Here is a 27,518-nt window from a genome sequence, read left to right as displayed (position 1 = left end):
CTAAACATTCATAGATTATTTTTGTCAGTGAAAAATACAGTGAAAAAATGGCCAGTATTATTCTCATTCTGAGCACACTGCTAAAAAATCTAGCTATCCCACTATACTAAATGTGAAATTTTAGCTTGAAATAAATCATTAAATTTTCTGCATAAGTTTTGTAACTTTTGAATACATCCCTTTTACCTTTTGACTATGACGAGATGGTGACCTAATAGAAAGAATTGAAAAACAAAAGAAAAAAAAACAAGTCAAATGTTTTTATATTTTATTTACAAGAACATTCTCTGTTCATACTTCATAAAGGGAATATAGGAATTTAATTCATTTCCACACATCAGCGCTGACATCAATGTAAACACAACTTACAAGAATTGGTCAGAAATATTATCCGCATGACTAGAGATTATGTTTTATAATGGGAAATTTACAAAGGTGTATGGGTGTGTGCGTATATATATTTATAATATAGTGTCAAAATGTATGCTACTGCATTGCTACTTATATGTTATTTTGTATGTATAGGATTACCAGACACACACTTCAAGGAGCACCGAAAGGGGAATAGAAAGGAAGACAAAGCCTTTTAAAATGGACACAAAAATACAATGAAATTCTATCAAACTTGGCTTACAATTTCATTGATAAATAATAACATTAAATGAAAGCTTAGGAGACACGGTGGTAATGCACTTGGCGTATCAACCGGGGGGGGGGGGCAAGTTAAAATCCAGGATTTTTAATTTCAGGATCTTTAGAGCACCTCTGAGTCCACCCAGCTCTAATGGGTACCTGACGTTAGTTGAGGAAAAGTAAAGGCGGTTGGTCATTGTGCTGGTCACATGACACCCTGGTTAACCATGGGCCACAGAAATTAGAGACCTTTACTTCCTCTGGCCTAAAGATCATAAGGGCTGTCTTGGGAACTGTACTTAAATCATAGCTTGTAAAACTCTAATCTAGGATCAATTTTCTCAAAAAAAAAGCATTTTCTTTAGATTTTTTTTTGCTATTTGTAAGAAAGATATCTCCGATCGAGTCATGGAGTTTCTCTCTTTTTTTTTTGTCCACTGTGTCGTTACTGTGAGGTCAACAGAAACTATTCTATGAAAAGAACAAGAAGAGCTATGAATAACTCAAACGTTTTGACCTCAGCATCACAGTTCAATGGTAAACAAAAGGTGTCATCTTTCTGTCTAACTCAACATCGTTGACATCAAAACTCTTTTCCTAGAGCTAGGCTACAAATTGCCAGACAAACAATTGTTAAGTGGGTTTGTGAGCTTAAACTTTAAAACCGAAAAATATGTAAGATGTAATCCATTTGTGGATCGTGTGCTATTGCAGTCAAGGAAAAAGAAAGGACATTTTCACCTTTAAGGTCAAGGCCTCCTTTTGCCTGACGTCTGGTAACCTATTTTATGTATCATATTTAAACATGAGTGTGTGTGTGTGTAATAAATATCTCTATAACTATTAGCTTATGTACATATAATTTAACTTAACCGCCAGTAAAATCAAGGACACATCATTGTAGTTACAGAAACTTAAAACATACCAACGTGTTATAAATACTATTCTGTCCAATAAATACATTTGTACAATGTCATGTAAAAAACAGGAAATAGCAATGTCTGTTGGAACAATTTTTTAAAAACACTTTTCTGTACGTGCAAGACACGAAACGTGTATACCTTCCAACCAGCACTTGATGACAATGAATTAAAAAACAAACCAACTCAAAACATTACGGTTGGAGGCTATCCATTGACTATACAAATGAAAATAGTGTCGACCTCACGCGCATGCCATGTAATCGCAAACAATAAACGAGTGAAAGGTTATCTGGGAGCGGAGACGAAGTTATACATTCTCCACTACCGTCTGCCATTTATCAAAGAACGAAACAAAAAAAAAGGGGGGGGGGTGAACTTTTAACAGACTTGATTTGATTTCCATTGTACATAAAAGAGTCTGGTAGTTTAGATAAAAGATGACATAAAAATGTAGATTGTTGGTTTGCTACACTTGAAGGAAGTCAGTAAAACAGTTAAACGTTAATACACGTAACTCACTTGTATTCTTTTATTTATGTATTTAAATCTGCAACTCTTTTTACAGGCTTTATCTTCAATAGGAGTGTTCGTGTGTGTGTGTTAATGTCTGTTTGTAGGTGCTAGTGCATTTATGTGTGTCTGTGTTGTTGTTGCATTCGTGTGTGTGTATAAGGGTATTTGTATGTATGTTAGTATGTGTCTGTAAGTGCACTTGTGTGCTTGTATATACATATATATATATATATATATATATATATATATATATATATATATATATATATATATATATATATATACACACACACTTATTAACACGTGTGTTAGTGTATGTATTAGTTAGGGTATTTGTGTGTCTGGGTGTGTTAAATTATATATGTTTGTATGTGTTGGTGTTGTTGTTTTTTTGCGTGTGTATGTTTTAGTGTATGTGCTTGTAATGCTGTCACTCACTGGTCATGGTTTCCTGTTTTTTATTATCTTAGTCGTTCACTGAATGATTCGATTTTTAAAAATGTTATATGTATTTACACGTTTCTTCTAAAAGATTGGGGCACGTCTCCATCTGTGGATGTATAAGTTGTGAGCCTTGGCCAAGTATTGAAGGGAATAAATTCCTTTTCTCTAAATGATTGATAGAATACTGATTGGATCGTTTAAATTCTTGCTCAATTCACCAAGTACCAAGTGTTAATTTAGACATATGTATAATACAATTTTATCCGGAAAAAGGCAATCATTTACGCAGGATGATTAAGGAGATTATGAATGAATGATATGTTGTTTACAAATAATTCACACAGAGAAATATACATTATCCGTTAGGTATATTATTCTGAAAATCTCTACATCTTTACTAGACTTCTACTGATAAAACATTCAGCATTCACTTCTTGTATGAATGACATACTTTGAAGTCATACAACGGCAATGATACCACTGTGTTCATTATCAACACCTTGACCAAACAGTTCTATCTAAAATACGTCACCATCACAAGATTATAGCCACATTTATAAGGAGGTTAGCAGCTTAGATAGGTCTCCGTGAACTGTCAACATCTATTTACAACCCTGAAGGATATGAATATTTTGTTCTTGGTTGTTTTGATATAAAATCAAATATAAATTATAATTTACAAAACTCTTTTCTCTTTTCTTTTTTATAATTTAGACAATGTCTTCGTGACACTTTTTTTTCTCTACATTTGCAGGGTGTCAAAAGTGGGGTAATAGGAAATATGAAAATCCGTTGAAATACTTCCGTAAGAATAACATGCATTTAAGTAAACCTCCCGAAGACTCAGCAAGTCTGAGACATACCCTTGCTAGTATAAGCCTGCTTTCACACTGGTAGACTCAAGCCGTCGTATGCTAATATAAGCCTGCTTTCACACTGGTAGACTCAAGCCGTCGTATGCTAATATAAGCCTGCTTTCACACTGGTAGACTCAAGCCGTCGTATGCTAATATAAGCCTGCTTTCACACTGGTAGACTCAAGCCGTCGTATTTCACAACACTGTTTTGTAAATGTTACGGATTCATAGAATAAACAGATATGCATTTTCTGTAAGGATGAGAATAGGCTATGTTGCAAAGATGCTTACAAATATGTGATAGAAGCAGATCATGGAATAAAAAACAATGTCAAAAACACACAATCCTTCTGAATACAGCCACTTTAAAAAGATTTCAGGCATTGTGACCTTACGATTGGATTTTCAAGTATAACTCCTTGAGTCACAAAATAAAAACACTTGTTAACATATTTTATCTTGATGAATTTCATTTCCCCCTAGAGGCATTAAAGTGTCTTAGATGCCCTTTGGTCAAAGATTACGGTCTTTACTTGAAGATGTAACTTCACTTTTTGCCACAATGGAAAATCCTCCTTAGCTCATTCTTAAAGTTCTGATTGAGGAAGGCGTAGATAAAAGGGTTGGCGACGTTGTATACAAAGTGCATGTAAAACACAACGATTTTCATCGAGATGGCATTCAGAGCCATCAGCCACGAAGGCAGGAAGGCCAAAATGAACACCAAGGTCACGATGAACAAGGTGAAGGCCGTTTTGATGTTCGCCACCCTCATCCGCTCGATGCGGGCTTTGGAAAGAGAGCATTTCCGGACCGCGCCGTTGTTGTGAGGCTCCAAGTCCTCGGGAGTGGCGGAGTTGTGCCTGACGGCGCACTTGTCGTCCCCGTTGACGTGGCTGAGCTCGATGTCTTGCGTCATTTCAGCCAGCTCATGAGGTGAGTCCAGGCTGGTCGCGTTCCACAGCAGACAGCACTGGGCCGATTTGATGCGGAGCTTTTTTTTTCTTTGGGCGATCACAGATCTGTGTAAAGAAGATACAGATTTATGTATTCTTTTGAGTCATTTAAAGAAATAGTAATAATTTTTTTTTGTAAATTACGAAAGTGAGATTTGTATCAGTGCCTTGATTTTAGTAGTGAAGACCCTGGGCATGATAGGCTACAGTAAGTGGGTCCTAGGTAGTGGACAGTATTGTTGATTTTGAACCAGACCAATAAAAATGATCTTATTTAATGTTCGATTAAAGGTAAATTAACGATTACTTGTACATTTGATAACATTTCACTTCTTTTTATTAGCGGCTCCCGAAAGGGTGAAAGACGCTATTAGTTTTGTGTGAAATGTCTGTCCGTCTTTCAGTCCGTCCCGTTTAGATCTCGTAAACTAGAAAAGATAGTGAAAATCCGATATCATGATATTTTAGTCCATTCAAAGTTCTGATGCAACCACTTTTACAACTATTCGCTTTTTCTGGGGGGGAACTATAAACATGTTAATTCTCCTACTTCCCATTCTTGGATCATATTGAAACTTTGTTCAATCTATTCATTGTCAGAGTGACTTCACTATATGAAGAGGCCTACTATATAAAGAGACACGATTAAGACTCTGGCCCCAAAACCCTCCTATAGAAAAAAAAAACTATGCGGAGAACTGCCTGATCTGGAAACCACTGCGTGGTTCATTTCAGATATAGGATTACTGATCTGAACCCTCCTACATGTGAAATAAGGAACGAAGAAGAAGAAGACTATGCTTCTGTGGCACATGGTTAACGAGGGTGTAATGTGGCATGCACAACCCGCCTTTACTTTCCCCCAACAAATGTCAGGTACCCATTAGAGTTGGGTGAACTCAGGGGTGCTCTTAAAACAAGGAAATTAAAAAATCCCAGCCTTGACTGAGATCTAAAGACAAGGTCCGGAAACTAATCGCTCTACTCTCAGGCACGACGCGTCTATTATAACCCTGTAAGTTATCTAATAACTCTGTACTAGTTGAATACTTTAGTTTACCTGTAAATGAGGCTATACAAAGCGAAGACAGTTTACCTGTAAATGAGGCTATACAAAGCGAAGACAATGAGACAACTGACGAAAAATATGCCCACGTAAAGCTTTTTAAAACTCCTGAAGAAACTCTCGCCGATGAGATTCTCGTTCAGATCGCACTTGGTGATCAAATACGAGGTCAAGACGTTAGGCGTAGGCTGGGTGCTCATGTCGATGTGTATGGTGGAGAACAAGACATCTGAACGATTCCCAGCTTCTTGCGCTCGAACGGCTTGAGAGTAGCTGGGACCCGGCGAGAAGGGGTCGGGGGTGAAGGTCATGGCCGTGTCTCCTTTGGTGAAGTCATAGGCGCCACCCATAGGATAGCCAGAGGCGTTGCTCAGTTGATTTATGGTTCGGTTGAGCTCAGCCTTGGAGTAGATGGAGTAGTGAGCGCTGACGATGCTGCCGAAGGCGAAGATGATGATAACTAGAAAGCCGATGATGATGCGAGCTCTCTGGATAGTCATCCAGTGATGGAATGGGTGGCAGATGCACATGTATCTAGAAGGAAAGGAGAAATAAAAGGAAGTATCTGAGAGTACAAACAAATTAAATTAGAATTCAGCTCGAAATAAATTTTAAAAGACAAAGTGCAAAAACTTAAAGGATTAAATCCACTTGGCTATCAATCAAGGGGGCTTGGCTACCAATCAAGGGGGCTTGGCTAGCTATCAAGGGAGCTTGGCTACCTATCAAGGGGCTTGGCTACCAATCAAGGGGGCTTGGCTACCAATCAAGGGGGCTTGGCTAGCTATCAAGGGGCTTGGCTACCAATCAAGGGGGCTTGGCTAGCTATCAAGGGGTCTTGGCTATCTATTAAGGGGCTTGGCTATCTATCAAGGGGCTTGGCTATCTGTCAAGGGAGTTTGGATACCTATCAAGGGAGTTTGGCTACCTATCAAGGGACCTTTGCTATCTATCAAGGGTACTTGTCTACTTATAAAGTGGTGTTTCGCTACCTATCAAGAGGGCTTGAGCTAGACACCCTAAAGGTAGCACGGAAAACCTTCTCCCAGATATCCCCCACTGGTCCACAAAAGAGACCTAGTGAATTTTTCTTTTTTTTTTACTTATTAGATTTCAGATTTCTAGCTATGTATCCCTTAATATCATAGCAGTAAGTATAGAGACAATCAAAGGGAGGCAACTGCTACAAATCCTGTCACTGAAAGTTTTATTGATTATATCCCTTAAGTTGCTGTCTTGTAGTGGGTTTGTGACAGTGCTGTCTAGTTGTGGGTTTGTGACAATGCTGTCTAGGAGTGGGTTTGTGACAGTCTGTCTAGTTGTGGGTTTGTGACAGTGCTGTCTAGTTGTGGGTGTGTGACAATGCTGTCTAGTTGTGGGTTTGTGACAGTGCTGTCTAGTTGTGGGTTTGTGACAGTGCTGTCTAGTTGTGGGTGTGTGACAGTGCTGTCTGGGAGTGGGTTTGTGCAATTTATTCAGAAGATATAAAGCAAACACACACAAAGAAAAGGTTGATGGATAAGATTGAGTTGTTCTGAAAATGCCGAACATTTTTAGGCTAATGCCTGCTGGACGGATGACGCGATCCAAAAGGGAGGTCAAAGCCTCCTTTTACCCCCCCCCCAACCCAAAAAAAAACATTAATGCAGTCAAGCATTGTCAATAATCAAAATGCACCCTCCTTCCTGCGCACTAAAATCTCACCTGTCCACGGCTATAGCCACAATGACCACACAAGAGAAGGGAACTGTGGTGGTGATAAGGAAGTGGTAGATCTTGCAAATCTCATCACTGGCCACGTGAAAGTCCAGGTACTCCATAAGAATGGTGAAAGGAATGGTAATCAGACAGGTCACGAAGTCTGTTCCGGCCAGGGTCAGTATGAAGATTGTCGAGGTCAGCTGGAAAGATAAGGGCTAAGAAAATGATTGTTTACACTGAAAGACTACTTGCCTACACAAATCTCATATATAATACTTAGTAAGCAATAAATAGGACTAGTTCAAACTTAACTGGGGTGTGGTCTGGTCTATTGTTTATCAAGAATAACATATTTTTTATATTTACTACAATTATTTCAACAGCAATGGCTAGAAATATCATAACAAGATCATGTCACCAATAGAGAAATCTTTTCCCGCACGGTACTATCCCCCTAAGCAAAGTGTTGACCGAACGTCGGATGATATTCGCGGAGCATATCTTTAGACAAGACGAAACACGTTTACCAAAGAAGCCATAACATGGAAAAGAGGAAGCGAGAACAGGGCTCTCCACTGTAACCTGGTGTCACGCCTTCTTAGAAAACCTAAAATGCGTGGGCACTACTTAAAAAGAGATTACGAAGTGTAATCATATTAAGTAGTTACGACCAGTCCTGTAAGTAAATTTGTAGTAGTCTAACATCAGTAAGGATATTCAATAGAAACATCTGTACCATTTGCTTTTGTTTAGCGCTGTTTCATGCAGCTCTTTATCCCAATACACTATGATCCTATCACGTGTCTGGACCAGTTGTGAAAATGGGGGGGGGGGAGAGAAAACTTACAACGTTCTCTAGGTTTTGTTCTTAATTTCTATTCATGAAGGTAACTTGAAACTCTTTCATCCACGTTTTGATTATCTGAATGAATTTTATCGTAAACATTTTTAAAACGCATTTATAAAAAAAGGGGGGGGGGAATCTGAATTTGAGCTCATGACTCACGCCTCCTCTAGCCGACATCGTAACTCCACTCTGCTAGTGAAATGAAAATGAAAATAGAAGATTGTTTAGTTATCTAATGTTTGTTTCAAACTTACTTTAAGGCGGCGAAATTTAAAAGGGATTAATTCAGCCTGTATCATCACTTCAGTCAAGTACAATTTCTTTCCCTTGTTCGAGATACCAAACAAAATAATTTATTACCAATAAATAATTAACTATTTGGTTATTTACAAAAAAAAAATTAAAATAGTATTCAATGTAGCCTGAAAGTTTTATATAGCCTCAGTTTCGGGTTTAAGGGAGGGCAGGCGGGGTAACTGCCCCGTGGTGTCCACAAGAAATGCCCCGGGGTGTCCACAAGAAAGAGTCCCCTACATTGGGAACAAAAATATTTCGACGGGTCAACATTTTTTTTTTTTGGGGGGGGGGGGCATAAACAGTCTATTTCGCATTTTTACCGACAATACTTTAAATCAGTCGGCAACACACTGCCGTGGTTCAAAAGTATCTGCTTATGGTGTGTTAGTTATATGTAGCACTAGCTCCATATTTACTGTACTACATTAGGTAAGCCCTAAAAATCATTTTTAGCGGCCCCCGTAAGGGGAAAAAGCCGCTATTAGGTTTGTGCAAAATGTCCGTCTGTCCGTCTGTCCGTCTGTCCGTCTGTCACACTCAGATCTCGAAAACTAGAAGAGATATGAAAAATATTATTTCATCATTATATCCGGCTTGAAAAGTTTAGGTGCAACGGCTACTTTTGGTTTTCTAAAAGCAAACCGTTTAATTTATAAAATTAATTATGCAAGCGATTTTTTCATAAAAATACACCAATTCTAAAACAATTACGTAAATGTAAGGGAGGCAATGTTACAATATGCTAACAAAGATGGACAATTTTTGTGTATTTTCAGTATCACTAAGTCAAATATATTTTTAAAATGTACAGGAAATGTTTACAACAAATACAAATAATAGTTAAAGACGTTTTTTCTGGTCAACTAGCTGCTAAAATTAAAAGAAAACATTTCTGTTTGTTTATAAAGGCTAATAATGCACTTTGTATGTAAATATCACGCACACTTTTTTAAATAGACTTTTTATGCAGCGATTTTCGTGCAGTAGCGTAACGTCGCAACATGATCAGGAGCTAAACCAATTCCTTAAACTTTTTTTAAAAATCAGATTTTATTTATTTTTTGTTTAGTGCCCCCATCCGAATAAAAGAAGCTTATTTTTGTGCGTTTTGTCTGTTGGTCGGTCTGTCCGTCACGATTAGATTTAAAAAACTAGAACTCTAAAAGCTATTGAAAATCTGATTTACCCTTTAATGTTCCTCCCATAACATCTCAATAGTTTTAAGTATCTAAAATTGATTGTTCCGGATTTTTTTGTGCAAAACTAATCAACGCCAACAAATGTTTGTTTGCTCTTCTAACTTATATTACATTCAATTTCCATGCTTAAACGTTGCAAAAACACATTATCAATAATATGTTGTTCCGTTTTTTATGTAAATAGCATATTAATGCTAAATCATAATCTCTATACTGACTTATATTTCATTAAGTGTAAAAATGTTCCGGATATTGTTTTATAAAACATGAATTATGCCTAATGATTGTTTGAAATCGCATAAGGCTTTTAAAAAAAGTAATTTACTAGAATTGATTACTGAAAATTACTTTTTAGACATTTAATTTTCTTGTAAAACACAACATAGAAGTTTTGTAATTGATAAAGAAAGTTCCGGATTTTGTTTCTTACAAATCGTCGCCAGAAATTTCCGAATTTTTTTAAAAATCTACTAACGCCAAATAATTATTTGAACTCCCTCTTCTAATTAATAAACAAATAATCTTCTCATTTACGAAATAATGTTGTTACGGATTTTTATGAAAAATATTTTAACTCACTACTCTCTTACAGTACATTTAACTTTCTACCTAAAACATTAAAAAATCTAATTATCGTTAATATTATGTTCCGATTTTTAAGGAAAACAGAATCCAAACACCAAAGTAAGGTATGAAAATCTCTCCACGTGGCTGTAGTACATCTAATTTTTATACGAGACCATCCAAAAAATTTAATTAACGGTATTACATTTATCTGAAATTCTCTTTTTCTTTTACTATTTATACAAACATCCGGAACAATCTATTATATAAACTTTTCAATTGTGTTCATACCTAAAAATTATTGCGATGTTTTGAAACGTAAAATAAAGGTTAATCAATTTTTAATAACTTTTAGTTGTTTTTTTTATATCAAGATAACGGACAGACCGACTGACAGACAAAACGCAAAAACAATGTGGCTTTGATCCTTTTTAAATAATATCTATTAGAACTCAGTGCACCAATGTCTATGAACCCTCGTTAAATATCTCGTGTAAATAAAGACATTTTTTTTTATGGTACCGGTACTAGCCTATTGTGAGGTAATGGAATTTTTTTTCTTTGACGTCATATGAATGGACTCTTTAAATGTAATGTTAAAAGAACGCACTCGGTGCACCAATGTCTATTAACCCTCGAAAAAATTGCTTGTATTAATGAAAACATATTTTAGTCTAACTAAGCCGTGTGACGTAGTGTTTTTTTTTCCTTTGACGTCACATGGAATGAATTCTTTAAATGAAATGCTAAAAGAACGCACTCGGTGCACCAATGTCTATGAACACTCGATAAAAGGCTCGTAATGATGAAGGCGATTTTTATTCTAGCTAGGCCGTGTGACGTAGTGTTTTTTTTCCTTTGACGTCATATGGAATGAATTCTTTAAATGAAATGCTTAAAGAACGCACTCGGTGCACCAAAGTCTATGAACACTCGATAAATGGCTCTTATAGATGAAGGCGATTTTTAGTCTAGCTAGGCCGTGTGACGTAGTGTTTTTTTTTCCCTCTGACGTTATATGGAATTAATTCTTCAAATGAAATGAAAAAAGAACTCGGTATAGTAATGTTTATTAAGCCTCGTTATGTGACTCGCGTTTAAAAAAAGGAATGATATCTTGATTTAGATCTAATCTAGATTTTTTAAACTAGATCTAGATTTTTATTACAGTATATCTAGATCTGGATTTATATTCTAATTAAAATTATTTTAGAGTCTAGATCTAGAATTTCTAGATCTAGTTTAGACTAAAATAGACTAGATTAAGATGTAGAATTTCAATTTCTAAACTTAAAGTGTAAAAAAAAAGTGTAGATTTTCATTTCCAAACGTTTTGATCAATATTGTAATGTTTTAATATACTAAAACTAATCTACAATTTTTTTTATTAAATTTAAATTTAAATTTACGGCAAATGAATCTTTGAAACATTATTACTATTGACCATCGGATGGCTGCCTGGTCGTGCGGTTTGCGCGCTGGACTGTCGTTCAGATTTATGGATGGCCCAGGGTTCAAACCCTGCCCGCTCCCATCCCCCGTCGTCCTGCGGGAGGTTTGGACTAGGAAGTAATTATCTTCAACTCTGAAGGAACATCCGAAACGTGTAAAACATTTTACATCAAAATTAAATCACCTCTTGAATATTATTTGCGAATATGCAGATCCGACAGGGATCCGACTTCGACGGGGGCCGCCTCTGAGTTTGTGTAACACAAACTCTCTTTGTAATCTTGTTTGTTACTAAAAATATGCATATTAAATAATTTTATTTTTTTTTAAACGAAGTAAAATTATACGCAAGTTCTGTCTTTCTTTTCTAATATGGCATGATTTGAGATATTAGCTTAATGAGTGGATCTTTTCTCAAAGCTTTCAACAACGTTTTTTGGGCTCCACAAAAATGATTTACACTTTTCGCAGGGGCCTTAAATCTAGCCCTGCTTTACCTAGCCAGGAAAACCAGTGACTTGGCAGAGTTTAAGTGATTGGTTAATATGCATGACTAAATGCATGACGCGTAGGACGTAATCATCTTTTTTTTTGAAGTAACGTCTGTATTATATAAGATAAGATAAGATTGTCAAAAGAGTTGAGCCGAAGGCTGTTCGAGCTCTAGGGCACTCTAGGCGTGTAAGCTTGAACAAACAGCTCTGTCTGGAAGACGTCCAAATCAATGTCTATGTCAAACATTGCTATTTCCGATATATCTGGCATTCCGGGCGCATGGACTAGAATGTATGGCCGAAGGCCGAGCACACTGGGAACCCCGCCATTTTCGTTTGTTGTACCGAGCTAACCGTGCAGGACTCGCCATTACAGTAACGGTCTCTTGAGGAACGGCGCATGGATTTTCGAGAGGGACGTGGAAGCTCTCTTTCAACTCCGCATCGTGCAACGGGAAAGCTTCCATATTCCCTTGGACACTCCCACAGGAGTTTTGTTTTGCTATTCATTTAGCCTAATCATTTCCTCTAGCAATCGTTTCCACCTGAGCGCCACGTTGAGGCAGAATAGCGTACTCGGGCCCTGCCAACACATTGTCTAGCAATTGAAAAAATAAAGTGTTGTATAACTGTAATCGATTCTAACTATTAAAGACAAAACCCGTTGGAGTATTCAGTTGATAACTTGAAGAATCGTTCTCTAGGCTTTGTTCTTAATTCATATTCATTAACGTAACATAAAACTTGTTCATCCACATATTGATTATCTAACTCTAGAAGTGTTATAACTCAGAAATGGCAAACAGTCTAAAAATATCTTAAACTATAATACATTCTAGTTGGTTCCTAATTGGACAGTTTTATTTTATGTTTCATTTTAAAATCTTTAAAACGATAATATCACAATATGACCCGAGAAGATACAATAGTACTTTATCTTCAGACTAGCCATTTTCTAAAGTGTGTTACAGCCTTTTATCCCCAACGGAGCTGAAACCCTGGAGATTGACTTGCTTCTCGATCTAACCACCTACGAAATAGCCACTACGTGAGACATCTCAGACCTAGTCCATTCCAACCTCCGTGTGTGTTTTGATAGGCCATTACCGTGACGTGTAACTGTCAGGCTGGACTGGAGCTATAACGAAGCCATCCCGACTGTCAGCGGAGGGACTTCTTAACTCATTAACGACCGGAAACTGGGGTAGTTGATGAGAGAAAAGGGAACGAGGGGGCAGAAGTAGAAAAAAAAAATAAAACGCCACATCGAGTTGAAGTCGAGATAGTAAGGAGGGGAGGGAGGGGGGGGAGTAGATACAAAAAATGTAAGAGGTAGATGTTAGGAAAAGCGTCATGACATTTTATTGCTGTCAGTGTAAGATTGCTGAAGACTTTGGAATACTAAAGCCAGACTCATAGAATGGTTTCTATTAGGTAGAACTACAAATCAACAGCTCACAGATTCTTTGATTCCAAGATTGATTCAATCAACATTTCAGAATATTCAAATATTCATTTGTTCGAGAACTCAAAATCAAGATGGTCAAACTAAATATGTTTAATTATAATTTAATATATATATATATATATCCCTTCGTTTAAAAAAAATAATTTTTGTATTTTACACTAATAAAAAAAAATTATTGAACAAATCTTATATTAAATAAAGCAATTTTTTTACTTCGAACTCATGTGCAGGTGAAGACTGGGGTTTTGAATTTCGCTATTTTAGGATGCCTCCCCCCCCCCCTGAGTCCAGCTAAAATCAAACGGCTGACCAATGTTGAGGAAATAAAGTTTGTTGGTGGCTGTGCTGGCCATATTAGTCTAGATCTCAATGAGTGTCCATTAAGGGTCGAGATTGCGCCCTATTATGAGCTTGACAAACGGAAAGGATTTGACCAAGTGACCAGGAGCGAGAAATGGCAGTTCACCAATTCATCTAGTCTAGATTTGAAAAATTAAAATATAATTATTACGCTGAATATGAGATTGTACTTTTCTTATTATCAATCAAGTTTATTTCAAGCAAGATACATGTATGTTTTCCCTGGGGTTCTATTCATTAGAAGTATTTAGCATGAGAAAACACATTGAATAAAGAGCAATCTCTGTAACTTCTCAACGGAGTTACGTCAATTGTTGAGCACAGGTCCTTTTTACCTTTTTATGTGCTCTCTAATGAACGGTCGTAATAGATTGGCAATCTGAGAGCGGAAATTAGCGAAATTATCGCGACCTTAGTGTTTAGTTTTCAGTATTTTGAAATTAAGATCGCAGTATATATATATATATATATATATATATATATATATATATATATATATATATATATAGATAGATAGATAGATAGATAGATAGATAGATAGATAGATAGATTGATTGATAGATATAGATATAGATATAGATATAGATAGATAGATAGATAGATAGATAGATAGATAGATAGATAGATAGATAGATAGATAGATAGATAGATAGATAGATAGATAGATAGATATAGATATAGATATAAATAGATAGATAGATAGATAGATAGATACATAGATAGATAGATAGATAGATAGATAGATAGATAGATAGATAGATAGATAGATAGATAGATATAGATATAGATAGATAGATAGATAGATAGATAGATAGATAGATAGATAGATAGATAGATATAGATATAGATAGATAGATAGATAGATAGATAGATAGATAGATAGATAGATATAGATATAGATATAGATAGATAGATAGATAGATAGATAGATAGATAGATAGATAGATAGATAGATATAGATATAGATATAAATAGATAGATAGATAGATAGATACATACATAGATAGATAGATAGATAGATAGATAGATAGATAGATAGATATAGATATAGATATAGATAGATAGATAGATAGATAGATAGATAGATAGATAGATAGATAGATAGATAGAGAGATAGAGAGATATAGATAAAGATAGATAGATAGATAGATATACAGTGCTTTTTTTTGTATAAAAAAAAACAGGTGCCGGTACTCAGTGATGAATTGCCTAACTTTTAACCACTAATATATTAATAATAAACTTTAAAATACAAAGAAAGTAATAATTTTTCCCCACATTGAAAAAGGTGCCGGTACGCCGTACCGGTGCGTATCGTCACAAAATAAAAGCCCTGTATACTCATTCTTATTCTATGGACTCGAAGATATTATAAATGTTCAATTGCATAAAATATACTTCCGTACTTTTTCCAAAGCATCAATAACTCTTGGACCGTAACTCGTCTCCGTAGGCACATACAAATTAATTCACAAAACCAAATTAGCATTTCCTTTTTTTTTTTAATTCTTCGAGATTAATTGTAAAAAAAAAAAATTATAAAAAAAAAACAGCCTCCATTTCTACACACCCCTGCCCTACCCGCATATTCGTTCATCGTTAACTGACCATTACATGTTGAATGTGTTATCAATATAGAAGACTAGGATTTGTACCTTCTGTTTTAAACTGGAGAAGACATAGATGGCCAAAGCGTTTCCGATTGTTCCAGTGACCGAAAAAACGGACAGCATGACGGTCACTACCAGTAATTCTGTACGGGTGACATCGCCCCGGTCATGGGCCTCGATTTTCGACGTGGTCGTCCCGACGTTGGTTAGGTTGCTGTCGTTCATGACTGTACGGGATGATGTCCCTTGAGCAGAACCAAAAGTTGTGCACCTTGGCTGTGCAGCTGCCTTTAGAAGTCCTAGTTCAGAACTCTTTTTGTTGAAACTTTATTCGTTGTTGAGTGAAATAGATCTGAAATTGGATATGTGATAAACATTGAGAAAAGAATTAATAAAGAAACCTTTTCAGACCTTCCGATCTATAGAGCAAATGATGGAATGATAATCTAATTCTATGACCGAAGGTTTACAAGGTTGACAGGTGGCCAGCACAACGACCAACCATCTTTGGGAGGAATCAGGTGCGTCAAAAAAATCTCGAAATTCAAAAGTCACATTCTTAACCGAGATTCGAACCAGAGAGCCACGTGCTGGAAGCAACGCTCTGTATCACAACCAGTACACCACTAGGTTATGTTTACTATTAATGTGATAGACATTGGAGCATAAAGATTTCCCACATTTTGAATGCATCTACCAAAAGAACCCAACTACCTAAAAAAAAAATGCTTATAGTTTTTAAAATTCAACAGTTTTGTTTTAATCATTTAATCAAATTAATGGATGTAAAAAAAAATCCTTTTTCCGGTCTGCTACAGACAAGGATGTGCTATCACAGATAGATCTAGGTTGTTTTCATTTTAAGCTTCAACATAGCCTCAATGTTCACCTGTCCAATCCATGATGGGTAGTGAAAAAGACATTGATTGTTATAAGAATTGAAAGCGGTAGAACCCAACCTACAGTATGAAAACCGTGCTGCCTCCATACTGCCACTTCAGCCCATACGGTGACTACTCTGGGAGATTTTTTTTGACTCAACCTGTATTGGGATGGATGTTTTCCAAACGCAGGAGAGCCTTGGTCTGCATTGCTATTAGGGAGACGTTGGTATGGGGAGTGAAGGGATAGAAATAACCTTGTACGTCTATGTAGTTATTGATTTCAGTATTGTGATTCTAGTGTTTAGTATTCTGGCTGGTTACAATAGCATCTTATGGTTTACATGTATGCACGAATAAAAGGTAAAAAGTAATTAAGGTCACCTTTTAGGAAAATGATAAGCAGTTCTTGGAATTAATTCTAAACTCCACTAAAATGACAGTTCAATGGGATTTAAAACGGTGCATTATGTCCGATTGCGTGTGTAACAAGAGTTGCCCTGTGAATACAGTTGTAAAAAGAAGAAAATGATCGATACGTAGATTTATGTGCGTAATACGGAACGTATTCAAATAACCGAGTGTCACGCCTTTAAGACATTTGCTTTTTTTTTTTTTAATTCTATGGAGTCCATTTGTTTTAACGCTTGTCAGTTACTATTGACGCTCAGTCTCGTCCTTATAAGTGTCATTTTGTTAGGCCTTGTTTTGATGACTGATTATTAAAAGCCTAAAGTTTGTTAGATCTTGTTTTGATGCCTAATTTTAAAAAGCCTCAGTTGGTTAGACCTTGTTCTGATAAGCCTCAGTTTGTTAGACCTTGTTCTGATAAGCCTTGTTTTTGATAAGCTTCGTTCAAATAGGCCTTGTTTTGCAAAGCCTTTCTTTGAAAAGCCTCGTTTTATTGGCGTTTTGATAAAACACCGTTTTTATAAGCCTAACTTGTTTTCGAAATAGATAAAAATAGATATATGCGTGGGTTTAGTGTCACCGAACATTGTCACGCCCACTAACCTGCAGATTCTGATTTAAGGCGAATAATCCGTTCAGAGAATTAATTCTTATAGACTAGTTAGAGCTTATATAATTTCCCATATCTTTGAAAGAAGCACGAGTTTCACTCGGAGTTTACCTTAGTTCACTTTAGACCACAGCAACTTATCAATTGAATCTTCTATTGTAACTAAAGGAAATTCAACCTATATTTTAAAGCGTTTTTTTACAAGTCAAACTCAAATTGTGCCACCTGGTCTACCATTGAGTTCAGTTCAGTCGCTCTTTCTCAAACTTTGTTTCACAACCATATAACAACCTTGATTTGTTAATTCAGAGAATCAGTCACCCGATTTAAGACAGAAGAAAAGAAAGAGAAAGAAAGGAGATATAAAACGTAGTTGTGTGTAGGACGATTCTAAAATTTTCTTATTCCATTTTAAAAATAAAATATTGTTTAATTTTAGGTATTTAAAATGATTTTATTGATATAAAGAAAAATGATAATAAAAGGTCGATCACTGTTATTGGTACATTCATACAGTGTAATGTATTATATATATATATATATATATATCATATAGAAGGTCAACTTCTATTATACGCAAGCTTACACCAAGTTGAGAACCTTTGCCAGACTATCAGACACTAATCAAAGCTCGAGAAAGCAGAACTAGAACAAGCGACGAAGTGGAATCCTCCCTTGAGGAAATGCTGTAAAATGGTTGTCAAAAAGGAACAAGCTTCGGAAACTGAGATTTTTTTATTTTAAATTTAAAAATAACAGTGAATTCTGCAGGCAAAAAAAAAAATGGAAAAGATACTATGTAAGAACAAGCAAATGATTTCCATGTCAATTTGTGGGTTTGATAAAAAGTTCATGTTGCTTGTGTGCGGAAAATTACGATTTTGTTGTTTTCAATTTAATTGTATCGCATAGTTCATTCATGCTTGTATATAAATAGATAACCCTCTAATAGAAATAATTAAGATCTACTTTAAAAAAAATAATAAAATAGGTCTAGAATTTAAGTTTTTACAAGTATAATAAAAAAAAATCCATTCCTGCTTTATGTTAAAAAACCATTGTAAAATAAAGAATCGGGTTTTAATTTATTCTTGAAAAATAAAGAGAAAAAAAAGTAATTATGGGGATCAAACCCACGACATTTGACATTCACATTACTTACAAATACTCTGGAACTTAAATTACTCTACTATCCGATATAAAAATTGTATTAACAAATATATACACCTATTAAGTAATCAATAGTGTAGAGTGATTAAAAAAAATAGAAATGCGCTCTTTGGTTATTGACAATAGAAATATCAGTCGACGCAATGAGTTATGACGTTTTAGGAAAGAAAGAGATGCAATAGAGGACATAGTTTCCCCAAGTCGAGTATCAATTCATCTGTAAATAAAGGTCAACCAAAGTTGAAGATCTACAAACGGTTTCCTCATATATATATCATTCTTTTGTTTTGAAGTGTTGATTATCAAGAACTCACGTATACAATAAATTCTGCTAAGTCATTGGTTTTACTGGCTGACGCAGGCAACCCATTTCATGCTATAATAGCAATAAGAAAGAAGGAACATTTGTACACATGTATCCTAGCATAAGGAACGTGGAATGTACTTTTAACTTTGTGTCATTCTGAGTATTTTATTAAATTTTATTTTTGTATTTGAAGTTTATGGTTCAGTGTTTTATGTATAATTGTTACTTTACTTTTTAGTCTTCCATCCTGAATGCTTTCAAAATTTAGTGATTTTACTCTAGTCAAATGTCAATATTCGTTTGTTATGAATCTCGTTGCTCTATTTTGTGTCTGTTCCAGTTTCTTAATGTTTTCTTGAGATAAGAGGTCCCAAAGAAGATGCATATTCTATTATTATTATATCAATCGACCAAATCAATCATTTCTAGAAGGAAAGGGAATAAATAATAAAACACACCTTTCAAGTTTTGCCTTAACTTTTACGATGAAGACGTTTTATTATAACTGAAGGAATTGTAGAACATAATGTGTGGAGTATTATCTATGTATATAATTCTCTTCGTCGCTCAAGAGTTTGGACGAGAAGAAGAAGAAGTAAAGGAAAGATCACTCTCTTATTTCTGCGGATAGTCACCCCACGAAAAAACAAGAGGGGGGGGGGGGGGAGAACAAGTATTCACCGGTCACTCCGGATGGCTGCCTGATCGTGCGGTTTGCGCGCTGGACTGTCGTTTGGATTTATCGATAGTCCCGGGTTCAAACCTTTTACAAACACTAAATAGCAGCGCCGGACTAAACCATTGTGACCAAGAAGTCAAGGAAAGAGAACAAGTAATATACTATGTATATTTACAGGTCACCAAATAGCAGGGGCGGACTTAACAATTGTGGGGCCCTATGCGAAACGGATTTCGAGGGACCAAGTTTGGGTAGGGAAGCGGATGATAATAAATGTAAGAGTTTGTAATAGAAAATAAATTCGTCTATGCATTTTATTCATTCTTTACTACGTACAGAATTACTTTACGAGCTTTGCGTGTAGCAAAGTCATACAGTATATCATAATAATTCTGTTTCCTACATAGAACACGCTCAATGGCAACAATTACCAAATGTTTCAATCTGTCTTTGAGAATTGTTGATCTCTAGTATATCTTCATTAGTTTGAGGAGCGAGAAGCTTCTTTCACCAGATTACACAATTACGGCTAATGCATAATGCCTTTTTTTGTTTATCGCGCTTAAGATTTGCGTTTTCCATATTGAATGGTACCCTAAAATGACAATTTTTGTCTATATATTCCGTATATTTTAAGGACTTTTTCGTGTCTTTTGCAATTTCGGGAGATTTCCAGGAGCTTCTGATAAATCGACAGGAGGGCGCTGGAAATCTGTTTTAAGTTATAAAATGGTTTAATTTAATAATTCATACACTTTGAATTAGCGCGGGTCCTATGAAAGTGCGGGTCCTATAAAAGTGCGGGGCCCACTGCGGTCGCATACGTTGCAGTGGCCTATGGCCGGCCCTGCAAAATTGCGGCGTATGCTACTTAAATTTGATAAGCAAAGCTTTTACTCTATTTAATCTTCTCCATCCAAATTAATCAGTTTAATGACTTTAATCCAATACTGTTGTAATGAATGTGTCACTAAGCCAGACATACCTGAAATCTATTTTAAGTGCGTGCGAAACAATCCTTCAATTTGGACTCTACAGAAACATCTCCTTTGACAAGAACAAAACCCCATGCATCTACATTGTGAAGTGTTTTCTATTGATTTTCTTCTTGAACCGACTCATTGTTATGTCCACAATTCTTTCACTAATTCCCCTTGACACAACTCTGTTGGTGAACTTAGAGCACTAGAGTTAGCTCCCACGCCAAATAAATAAAAATAAAGGAATTTCAACAATCGAATATGGTCCCAATGTTCCAGTTAGAAAAAGAATTGGAAATTTAGTTCGATTGACAACAGTAAACTCTAAACGGGGAACTTTATAGAAACGTGAGACATAGGTTACAAAGCAATATAAATGGGGGAAAAAAAGGCGGGAGGGGGGGGGGGAGAAATGAACATTTAAACACAGATTCTTTTCCGGAATCAGAAAGTATAAAAAGATTTACACTCGAGTAACAATCTGACATATTTTAAAAAGGATTTAACAATTTAAGGTTGAAGCGAGCTAAATCAGCTATAAAACAATAACATGAGTGCTTCGAAAGAAAATTAACCTACTACTATTAATTAAAATACCAACAGGAAAGTCTTCGGTTCAGTAGACACCAAATAGACAAACTGTTACATTTGACTACGTGCTCTAGTAACCATATATATATTACTATCTGCAAATTTTGTCGCATTTGATGCAAACAAAGTCGTGTCCGACAGACGGTTTATTTCAGTTTTTCTTATGTCTCCTGCGCCTGTCAATGGCTCTTCCTTGGCCCTAAAATGTGTGTCTCGAGGCTTTCCTGAGAGCTCTCCAACTGTCTCTTAAAGAGGCCATCTGTTGCCAGCTAATTTCCTCTATGCCAGTTAGTGCAACTTGGTGCCTGACTAGATGCTTGTAGCGCCTCGTCGGTGACCTGGGTCATATCTGTAACGTCTCGCCATACATACATAAGAAACCGATGACAGTGCTCTGGTCATCTTGTAAATGACATGGATTAGCGCATTGATTTTACAGTTAGAAAAGATTCCGAATCGTCTGAACAGTACATTAAGACTATCTTAATTTAAAACAAGAAGTCCCTAATTGACAGAGACTCTAAGGATCCAAGATGGCTGAACCATCTTTTTCCTGGAAGTCATGTGTCAATTCTTTGTGCGTATTTATTATATAGTCCAATAAATTCACACAGAAATGTTTGTATTGTAATTCTTATATTGATTTTAGTGCTTAGATTTGAGATATTGACTACATCCTTGTTATCGCTCAGTTCCTTTAAGGCAGCGGTTCTCAACCTTTTAAGCTCGCAACCCCTTTTTACAATCCCTACTCTGACGAGACCCCCCACACAGACACATACAGCAATAGAAGAGTAGACAATAACAATCCATATTTTCGATGGTCTTAGGCGACCCCTGGCAAATCGTGAATCGACCCCCAAGGGGGTCGCATCCCACAGGTTGAGAACCCCTGCTTTAAGAAGTTGGTGAGGAAGAAGAACACTGAAATCAATTTGTTCTCGCGGGAAGATGTTTTAGATATTTTTAATGGAAGCAATTTTCTTTTTCTTTCAATGAATCCAGACTATAAATCCATTAATTTGAAGTTTCCTTTTATTAGATATTTTTGTGACTTACATAACTCTAACATTTTCTTTCATGTTGACAAAAATATACAAATTAAAGAAACTTAATTTTAAACAAATAAAGTAGTAACAAAAATAGTTTAAAAAAAAAACATATTCCAAAGATGGATCTTTGATAATATTTTGTAAGAGCGACTACTTTAAATCATAAAGAGAGAAAGGAACATTTTACTCCTCCCCATTACGTCCCTCTCCTCCCAAAAAAATATTTTTGGTTACGCCAATGTATTAATCTACTCACAGTATATAAAACTGTAGTTTGGTCATTTAGATCCCAGACTTGAATAAATTAAAAGACACTAGCCTAGAATTATTTCCACATTAAACGGAGCGCAAAATGTTCCTTAATGTCAATTTGCTTTAAAACTCTTTTATGAATATAAACGGAAATTTCCATTGGGGTTTGTTCAATCTAGGTGTCCAGATCAATTTTAATTTTAAGATGATTATATTTTCAAAAATTATAATGGCCAAACCAAATGTTTTTCCTGTGTGGCCAATTAACTAGTATTTTTCCCCAAAGATAAACTGTCAAATTTCTAGGAAACCGTTCGAGCCGTTTTCGAGATCCGTGTCCACACACCCACCCACCTACCCAAAACCCATGAAGATTTTGGAAGCTGATAAGAGTTATTGTAAAAATATGATATATCACAGAAATTTTAAGCTTAAATTACAAGTAGCTTGCCGACTTAATTAGTGGTCATTGCTAAATTATATAAGTGCTCATTTCAAATTCAATAGATAGAAGTAGTTAATTGCAATGATTGGTCACTGCTTTTTAAGAGAGGTCCTTTTTTCACAAAATGATACCAGAAGTAAAGGTACTTGATGACACAAGTATTTACCAGTGACTGGAAAACTTTCAACCAATTTTAAAAACAAAAACAAATGTTAACTGTATTTCAAATGAAAAGAAGGATTCGTGTCCACTTGTACCAGTTGCAGTGTAATTTCCCACAGCGTGTAAACTGACCGTGCTGTACTTGTAAGGACAGTCCACGTCTGCTCCAGGAGTTGATGAAGCCAGAGAGGGAAGAAGAAGGATAGGTAGATGCACAAATAGACATGTGGGATACCTCTGCCAATCCTTCCCCGTCTCTCTCTAGCAAGTTCTTTGAGCACCTTCTAGTCTGGGGAGGATTGTCTGCATACCTCAGACATGCAGCAGACATGCATGTGTCTCGTCTAATTTGGAACTAAGGCAAGAGGAAGCAGGAGCGTCTAAATAAGAGGGAAAAATGAGAGGGGCACGTGGCTGCTTCTTTTTTTTTTTATATTTTTTTTTCTGACAGGAATTCCTCCTCTAGGCAGCTAATGTATACACAGTTGCACACACAAAAGTACGCCAAAATAGAAATACACTTTATAATGATAATAACAATAATAATAATAATAATAATAATTGTATTTCTAAAGGGCGAATACTAAGCATAATATAGGCACTGTGTGCTATAATAAGTGAAAGATGTGTATTGGAAAGTAAATTGGTAATCCCATACAGGTTGGGTGACAGTTGTTAAAATTAAGTCGTTTTTCATTGACTCCCCACCCCCTCCCTATTTTTCCCCTCCGCCATACCTCCCCTACGTTTCATCCCTCTCCTATGACCCCACTTAGAAACAACAGATAACATCAGACTAGAAGCCAAATTGATTGCGAAAAAAAAATAAAACCAGCTTTGATGTTATAGGCAGATTGTTCACACAATTATCACTTGATATTTTATTTTTATACCTAGGCTGTAGCCAGGCACTACATTCAGATACTACATTCAGACTCTCTTTAAGAGTCAGTGACTGTAATCTTCTTGTGTGTGAAGTATTTGGAGAAACTGTAATTTACATCAGCTTTGACGAACAATTTTAAATGACTTCAAGATGTGTCCTGGGAGTAGCACTTGGGCACCGCTTGTGTACCACTTATGTGACCCTTGGGTAGCACTTGTAAAGCCCTTGTGTGGACTATGTGTAGCACTTATGTAGCACTTGTGAGGCCCTCGTGTAGCACATATGTGTCCCTGTATGCAATCTTGTTAATTGTGTACTTACAACTCCCGCAAAGAAAATATCATTGTAAAAGTCACGTTTTAATTCCAGTTAAGAAATTCAACTCATTTTGACAGCAACTAACAGCAGATAATTTGATTAATAAACTGCAAGTCTATTGCATACATCCGTATGCGAAACGCGAAATGAAGCTCTTCAAAATGGACACTAGCAGATGGGAAGACGTGGCACTGGACAGATCTACGTGGAGAGCGAGCACAAAGGAAGGGTCACGGATTGCAGATGCCATACACAACTGAAGCAGAAAGAAGGGTGAAAATGCAACGGTCCTGGTGATAACAGATGCCCCACCTGTGACCGCAGCTGTGTATCAAGGATTGGCCTCTTTAGTCACACAAGAATCTGCAAAGGGAGGATGCATTCTCTCGAGACCTAAAATGCCACAGAACAAGCTTTTATGTAGATCGCAAGAGTCTCCAGGCGACTAACTGTCCTAACACATTACACATTGATACATCACCAGACCATCGAAAAGAAAACAACTGTAAATAGTTGGCCCAACGGGTCACTAGTGTCAAAAAGTACTCACACACCTGCGTGTTTGCCATCGATACTGTAACAATCTTCATCTCTATCAAATCATCTGCAAATTATGGGCAAACTGTAAAGAAGGCTTGATTGCGGGTCTGAATAATTACTATGTTACTGATTTCGTAAGAGTTCACCCCCCCCCCCCAATTCTAACAGCTTGAGCATTTCTGACATTAGGTGCAGGCCTTCCAATTTGTAATCTTTTCATTTCGTATCAGAGTTCAGATGCTTTTAAATCCTATTGGTTTAGCAGACAGAGAGGTTTTAGAAAGACGGTAATCTGCTCGTTTCAAATAAGTTACGAGGCAGACGGTTTAAAACAGAATGAAGAGATTACTGGGTTTTTAAAAACCAAGCTAAGAGGTTTTTTTTAAATTGTCACCAAAAGAGATATACGATGAACACCCAGCTCAGAGCTCTTTTGCTCTCGCCTCTAACATTTTAGTGTTCATATTTTTTTAAACAGCTACCCTCCAGTATATTTTCTTTAATAACAAATTATTCAAATGAAGCTAACCAAGACTATGAAAATAAAATGTTTCCTTAAAAGTTATCAATATTATGAAAAATGTCTGCGGCCATAAATTTGAAAGTTGTTGTTTTAATTGTATATATTATCTTATTTAGAATTGAACACAAAATCTTCACATGTTTGTTTATTTCAAACCATTTTTTTTTTTTGCAAGCCCTGTTTCGTGCTACGATTTCAAGATGATTCCATGTAATGAAACTAGACATTTTAAGTAGGGCTTGAACTGACTTAAACTGGCTTACTCTGGTTAATCACGTTTAGAGAAGATGAAACGACAGTAAATTTAGAGACACTACAAAATTCTTTGAGATCAAGACGTTGCCCTCGGGGTGATGGCGGAGTTGGGGCGAGAGTAAACTGTTCTTTGAAAGTCGGGCTGATGATATTGAGATCAGTGTGTGTCCATTACTGGCGATTACTTACAGCGCTGGGCAAAAAAAAAAGTGCTATGTGGGTGGGGAAGGGAAGGATAAAGATCAAAGGTAGGGAGGGAAATAGTGAGGAGTATCTTGGTGTGGATGTACTAAAGATGTAACTGTGTGGGTTACAAGAGATGCTTCTGTGTGTGGTACTATAGGTGTCTGATTGTGGTAGTAAAGGTGTCTCTATTATACTATAGGTGTCTCTGTGTGTGGTACTATAGGAGTCTGATTGTGGTAGTAAAGGTGTCTCTATTATACTATAGGTGTCTCTGTGTGTGGTACTATAGGAGTCTGATTGTGGTAGTAAAGGTGTCTCTATTATACTATAGGTGTCTCTGTGTGTGGTACTATAGGAGTCTGATTGTGGTAGTAAAGGTGTCTCCATTATACTATAGGTGTCTCTGTGTGTGGTACTTTAGGAGTCTGTGTTTGGTAGTAAAGGTGTCTCTATTATACTATAGGTGTCTCTGTGTGTGGTACTATAGGTGTCTCTGTGGTACTATAGATGTCTCTGTGTGTGGTACTATAGGAGTCTGATTGTGGTAGTAAAGGTGTCTCTATTATACTATAGGTGTCTCTGTGTGTGGTACTATAAGAGTCTGTGTGTGGTAGTAAAGGTGTCTCTATTATACTATAGGTGTCTCTGTGGTACTATAGGTGTCTCTTTGTGTGGTAGTAAAGGTGTCTCTGTGTGTGGTACTATAGGAGTCTGTGTGTGGTAGTAAAGGTATCTCTGTAGTACTTTAGGTGTCTATGTGTGTGGTAGTAAAGGTGTCTATGTGTGTTGTACTATAGGTGTCTCTTTGTGTGGTAGTAAAGGTGTCTATGTGTGTGGTACTATAGGTGTCTCTTTGTGTGGTAGTAAAGGTGTCTCTGTGTGTGGTACTATAGGTGTCTCTTTGTGTCGTAGTAAAGGTATCTCTGTAGTACTATAGGTGTCTCTTTGTGTGGTAGTAAAGGTGTCTCTGTGTGTGGTACTATAGGTGTCTCTTTGTGTCGTGGTAAAGGTATCTCTGTAGTACTATAGGTGTCTCTTTGTGTGGTAGTAAAGGTGTCTCTGTGTGTGGTACTATAGGTGTCTCTTTGTGTCGTGGTAAAGGTATCTCTGTAGTACTATAGGTGTCTCTTTGTGTGGTAGTAAAGGTGTCTCTGTGTGTGGTACTATAGGTGTCTCTTTGTGTCGTAGTAAAGGTATCTCTGTAGTACTATAGGTGTCTCTTTGTGTGGTAGTAAAGGTGTCTATGTGTGTGGTACTATAGGTGTCTCTTTGTGTGGTAGTAAAGGTATCTCAGTAGTACTATAGGTGTCTCTTTGTGTGGTAGTAATGGTGTCTATGTGTGTGGTACTATAGGTGTCCCTTTGTGTGGTAGTAAAGGTTTCTATGTAGTACTTTAGGTGTCTCTGTGTGTGGTAGTAAAGGTGTCTATGTATTACTTTAGAAGTCTCTGTGTGTGGTAGTAAAGGTGTCTATGTATTACTTTAGAAGTCTCTGTGTGTGGTAGTAAAGGTGTCTATGTATTACTTTAGAAGTCTCTGTGTGTGGTAGTAAAGGTGTCTCTTTAAAACAACAAAAAAAAATAGAGTCCAAGACTGGGTGAACTGGGGATAGAGGATGAAATGATGGATCTAATAGTGTAGCTTTTTAGTTGTTTTTTTTTTGTTTTTTTTTTTGTGATCTTGAGTACACCCTAACCCAGTGATGCCCAAAATACAGCCGCGGGCCAGATTCGGCCCGCGACCTGGTTCCATCCGGCCCGCCGAAAAGTCAACATAAAGTGCGGAAATGTATCTTTACCTACACTATGGCCCTCACTTTTTATCTGATTGGTTGCTATCATGTCATTTGTTCTTTTATGAAATGGGACTCTGAATGTAAAATCTACC

General features: G+C 36.4%; 1 protein-coding gene across 5 annotated transcripts in view; it reads right to left on the bottom strand.

Moving 5' to 3' along the window:
- Nucleotides 1–254: 254 nt before the first annotated feature.
- LOC106074412 (uncharacterized) overlaps nt 255–27,518 on the bottom strand; it is a 305,001-nt gene continuing 277,737 nt past the window's right edge. For 3 of the 5 annotated variants that reach the window (XM_056009253.1, XM_056009254.1, XM_056009256.1), the window contains 4 exons: nt 15,430–15,736; nt 7,097–7,308; nt 5,423–5,926; nt 255–4,392 (listed from right to left, as the gene is read on the bottom strand). In XM_056009253.1, the coding sequence (XP_055865228.1) occupies nt 3,918–4,392; nt 5,423–5,926; nt 7,097–7,308; nt 15,430–15,609 (1,371 nt within the window). In that variant the 5' untranslated portion in view covers nt 15,610–15,736 and the 3' untranslated portion in view covers nt 255–3,917. Of the gene's footprint in view, nt 4,393–5,422; nt 5,927–7,096; nt 7,309–8,194; nt 8,394–15,429; nt 15,737–27,518 lie in introns of those variants that run through there. The other 2 variants (XM_056009257.1, XM_056009258.1) reach the window with 2 other exon arrangements.

This window comes from Biomphalaria glabrata, chromosome 13 (genome assembly GCF_947242115.1).
Source record: "Biomphalaria glabrata chromosome 13, xgBioGlab47.1, whole genome shotgun sequence".
NCBI classification, from domain to species: domain Eukaryota; kingdom Metazoa; phylum Mollusca; class Gastropoda; family Planorbidae; genus Biomphalaria; species Biomphalaria glabrata.
Note: the sequence above shows the minus strand (reverse complement) of the source record. Positions and strands in the feature narration are given on the sequence as shown.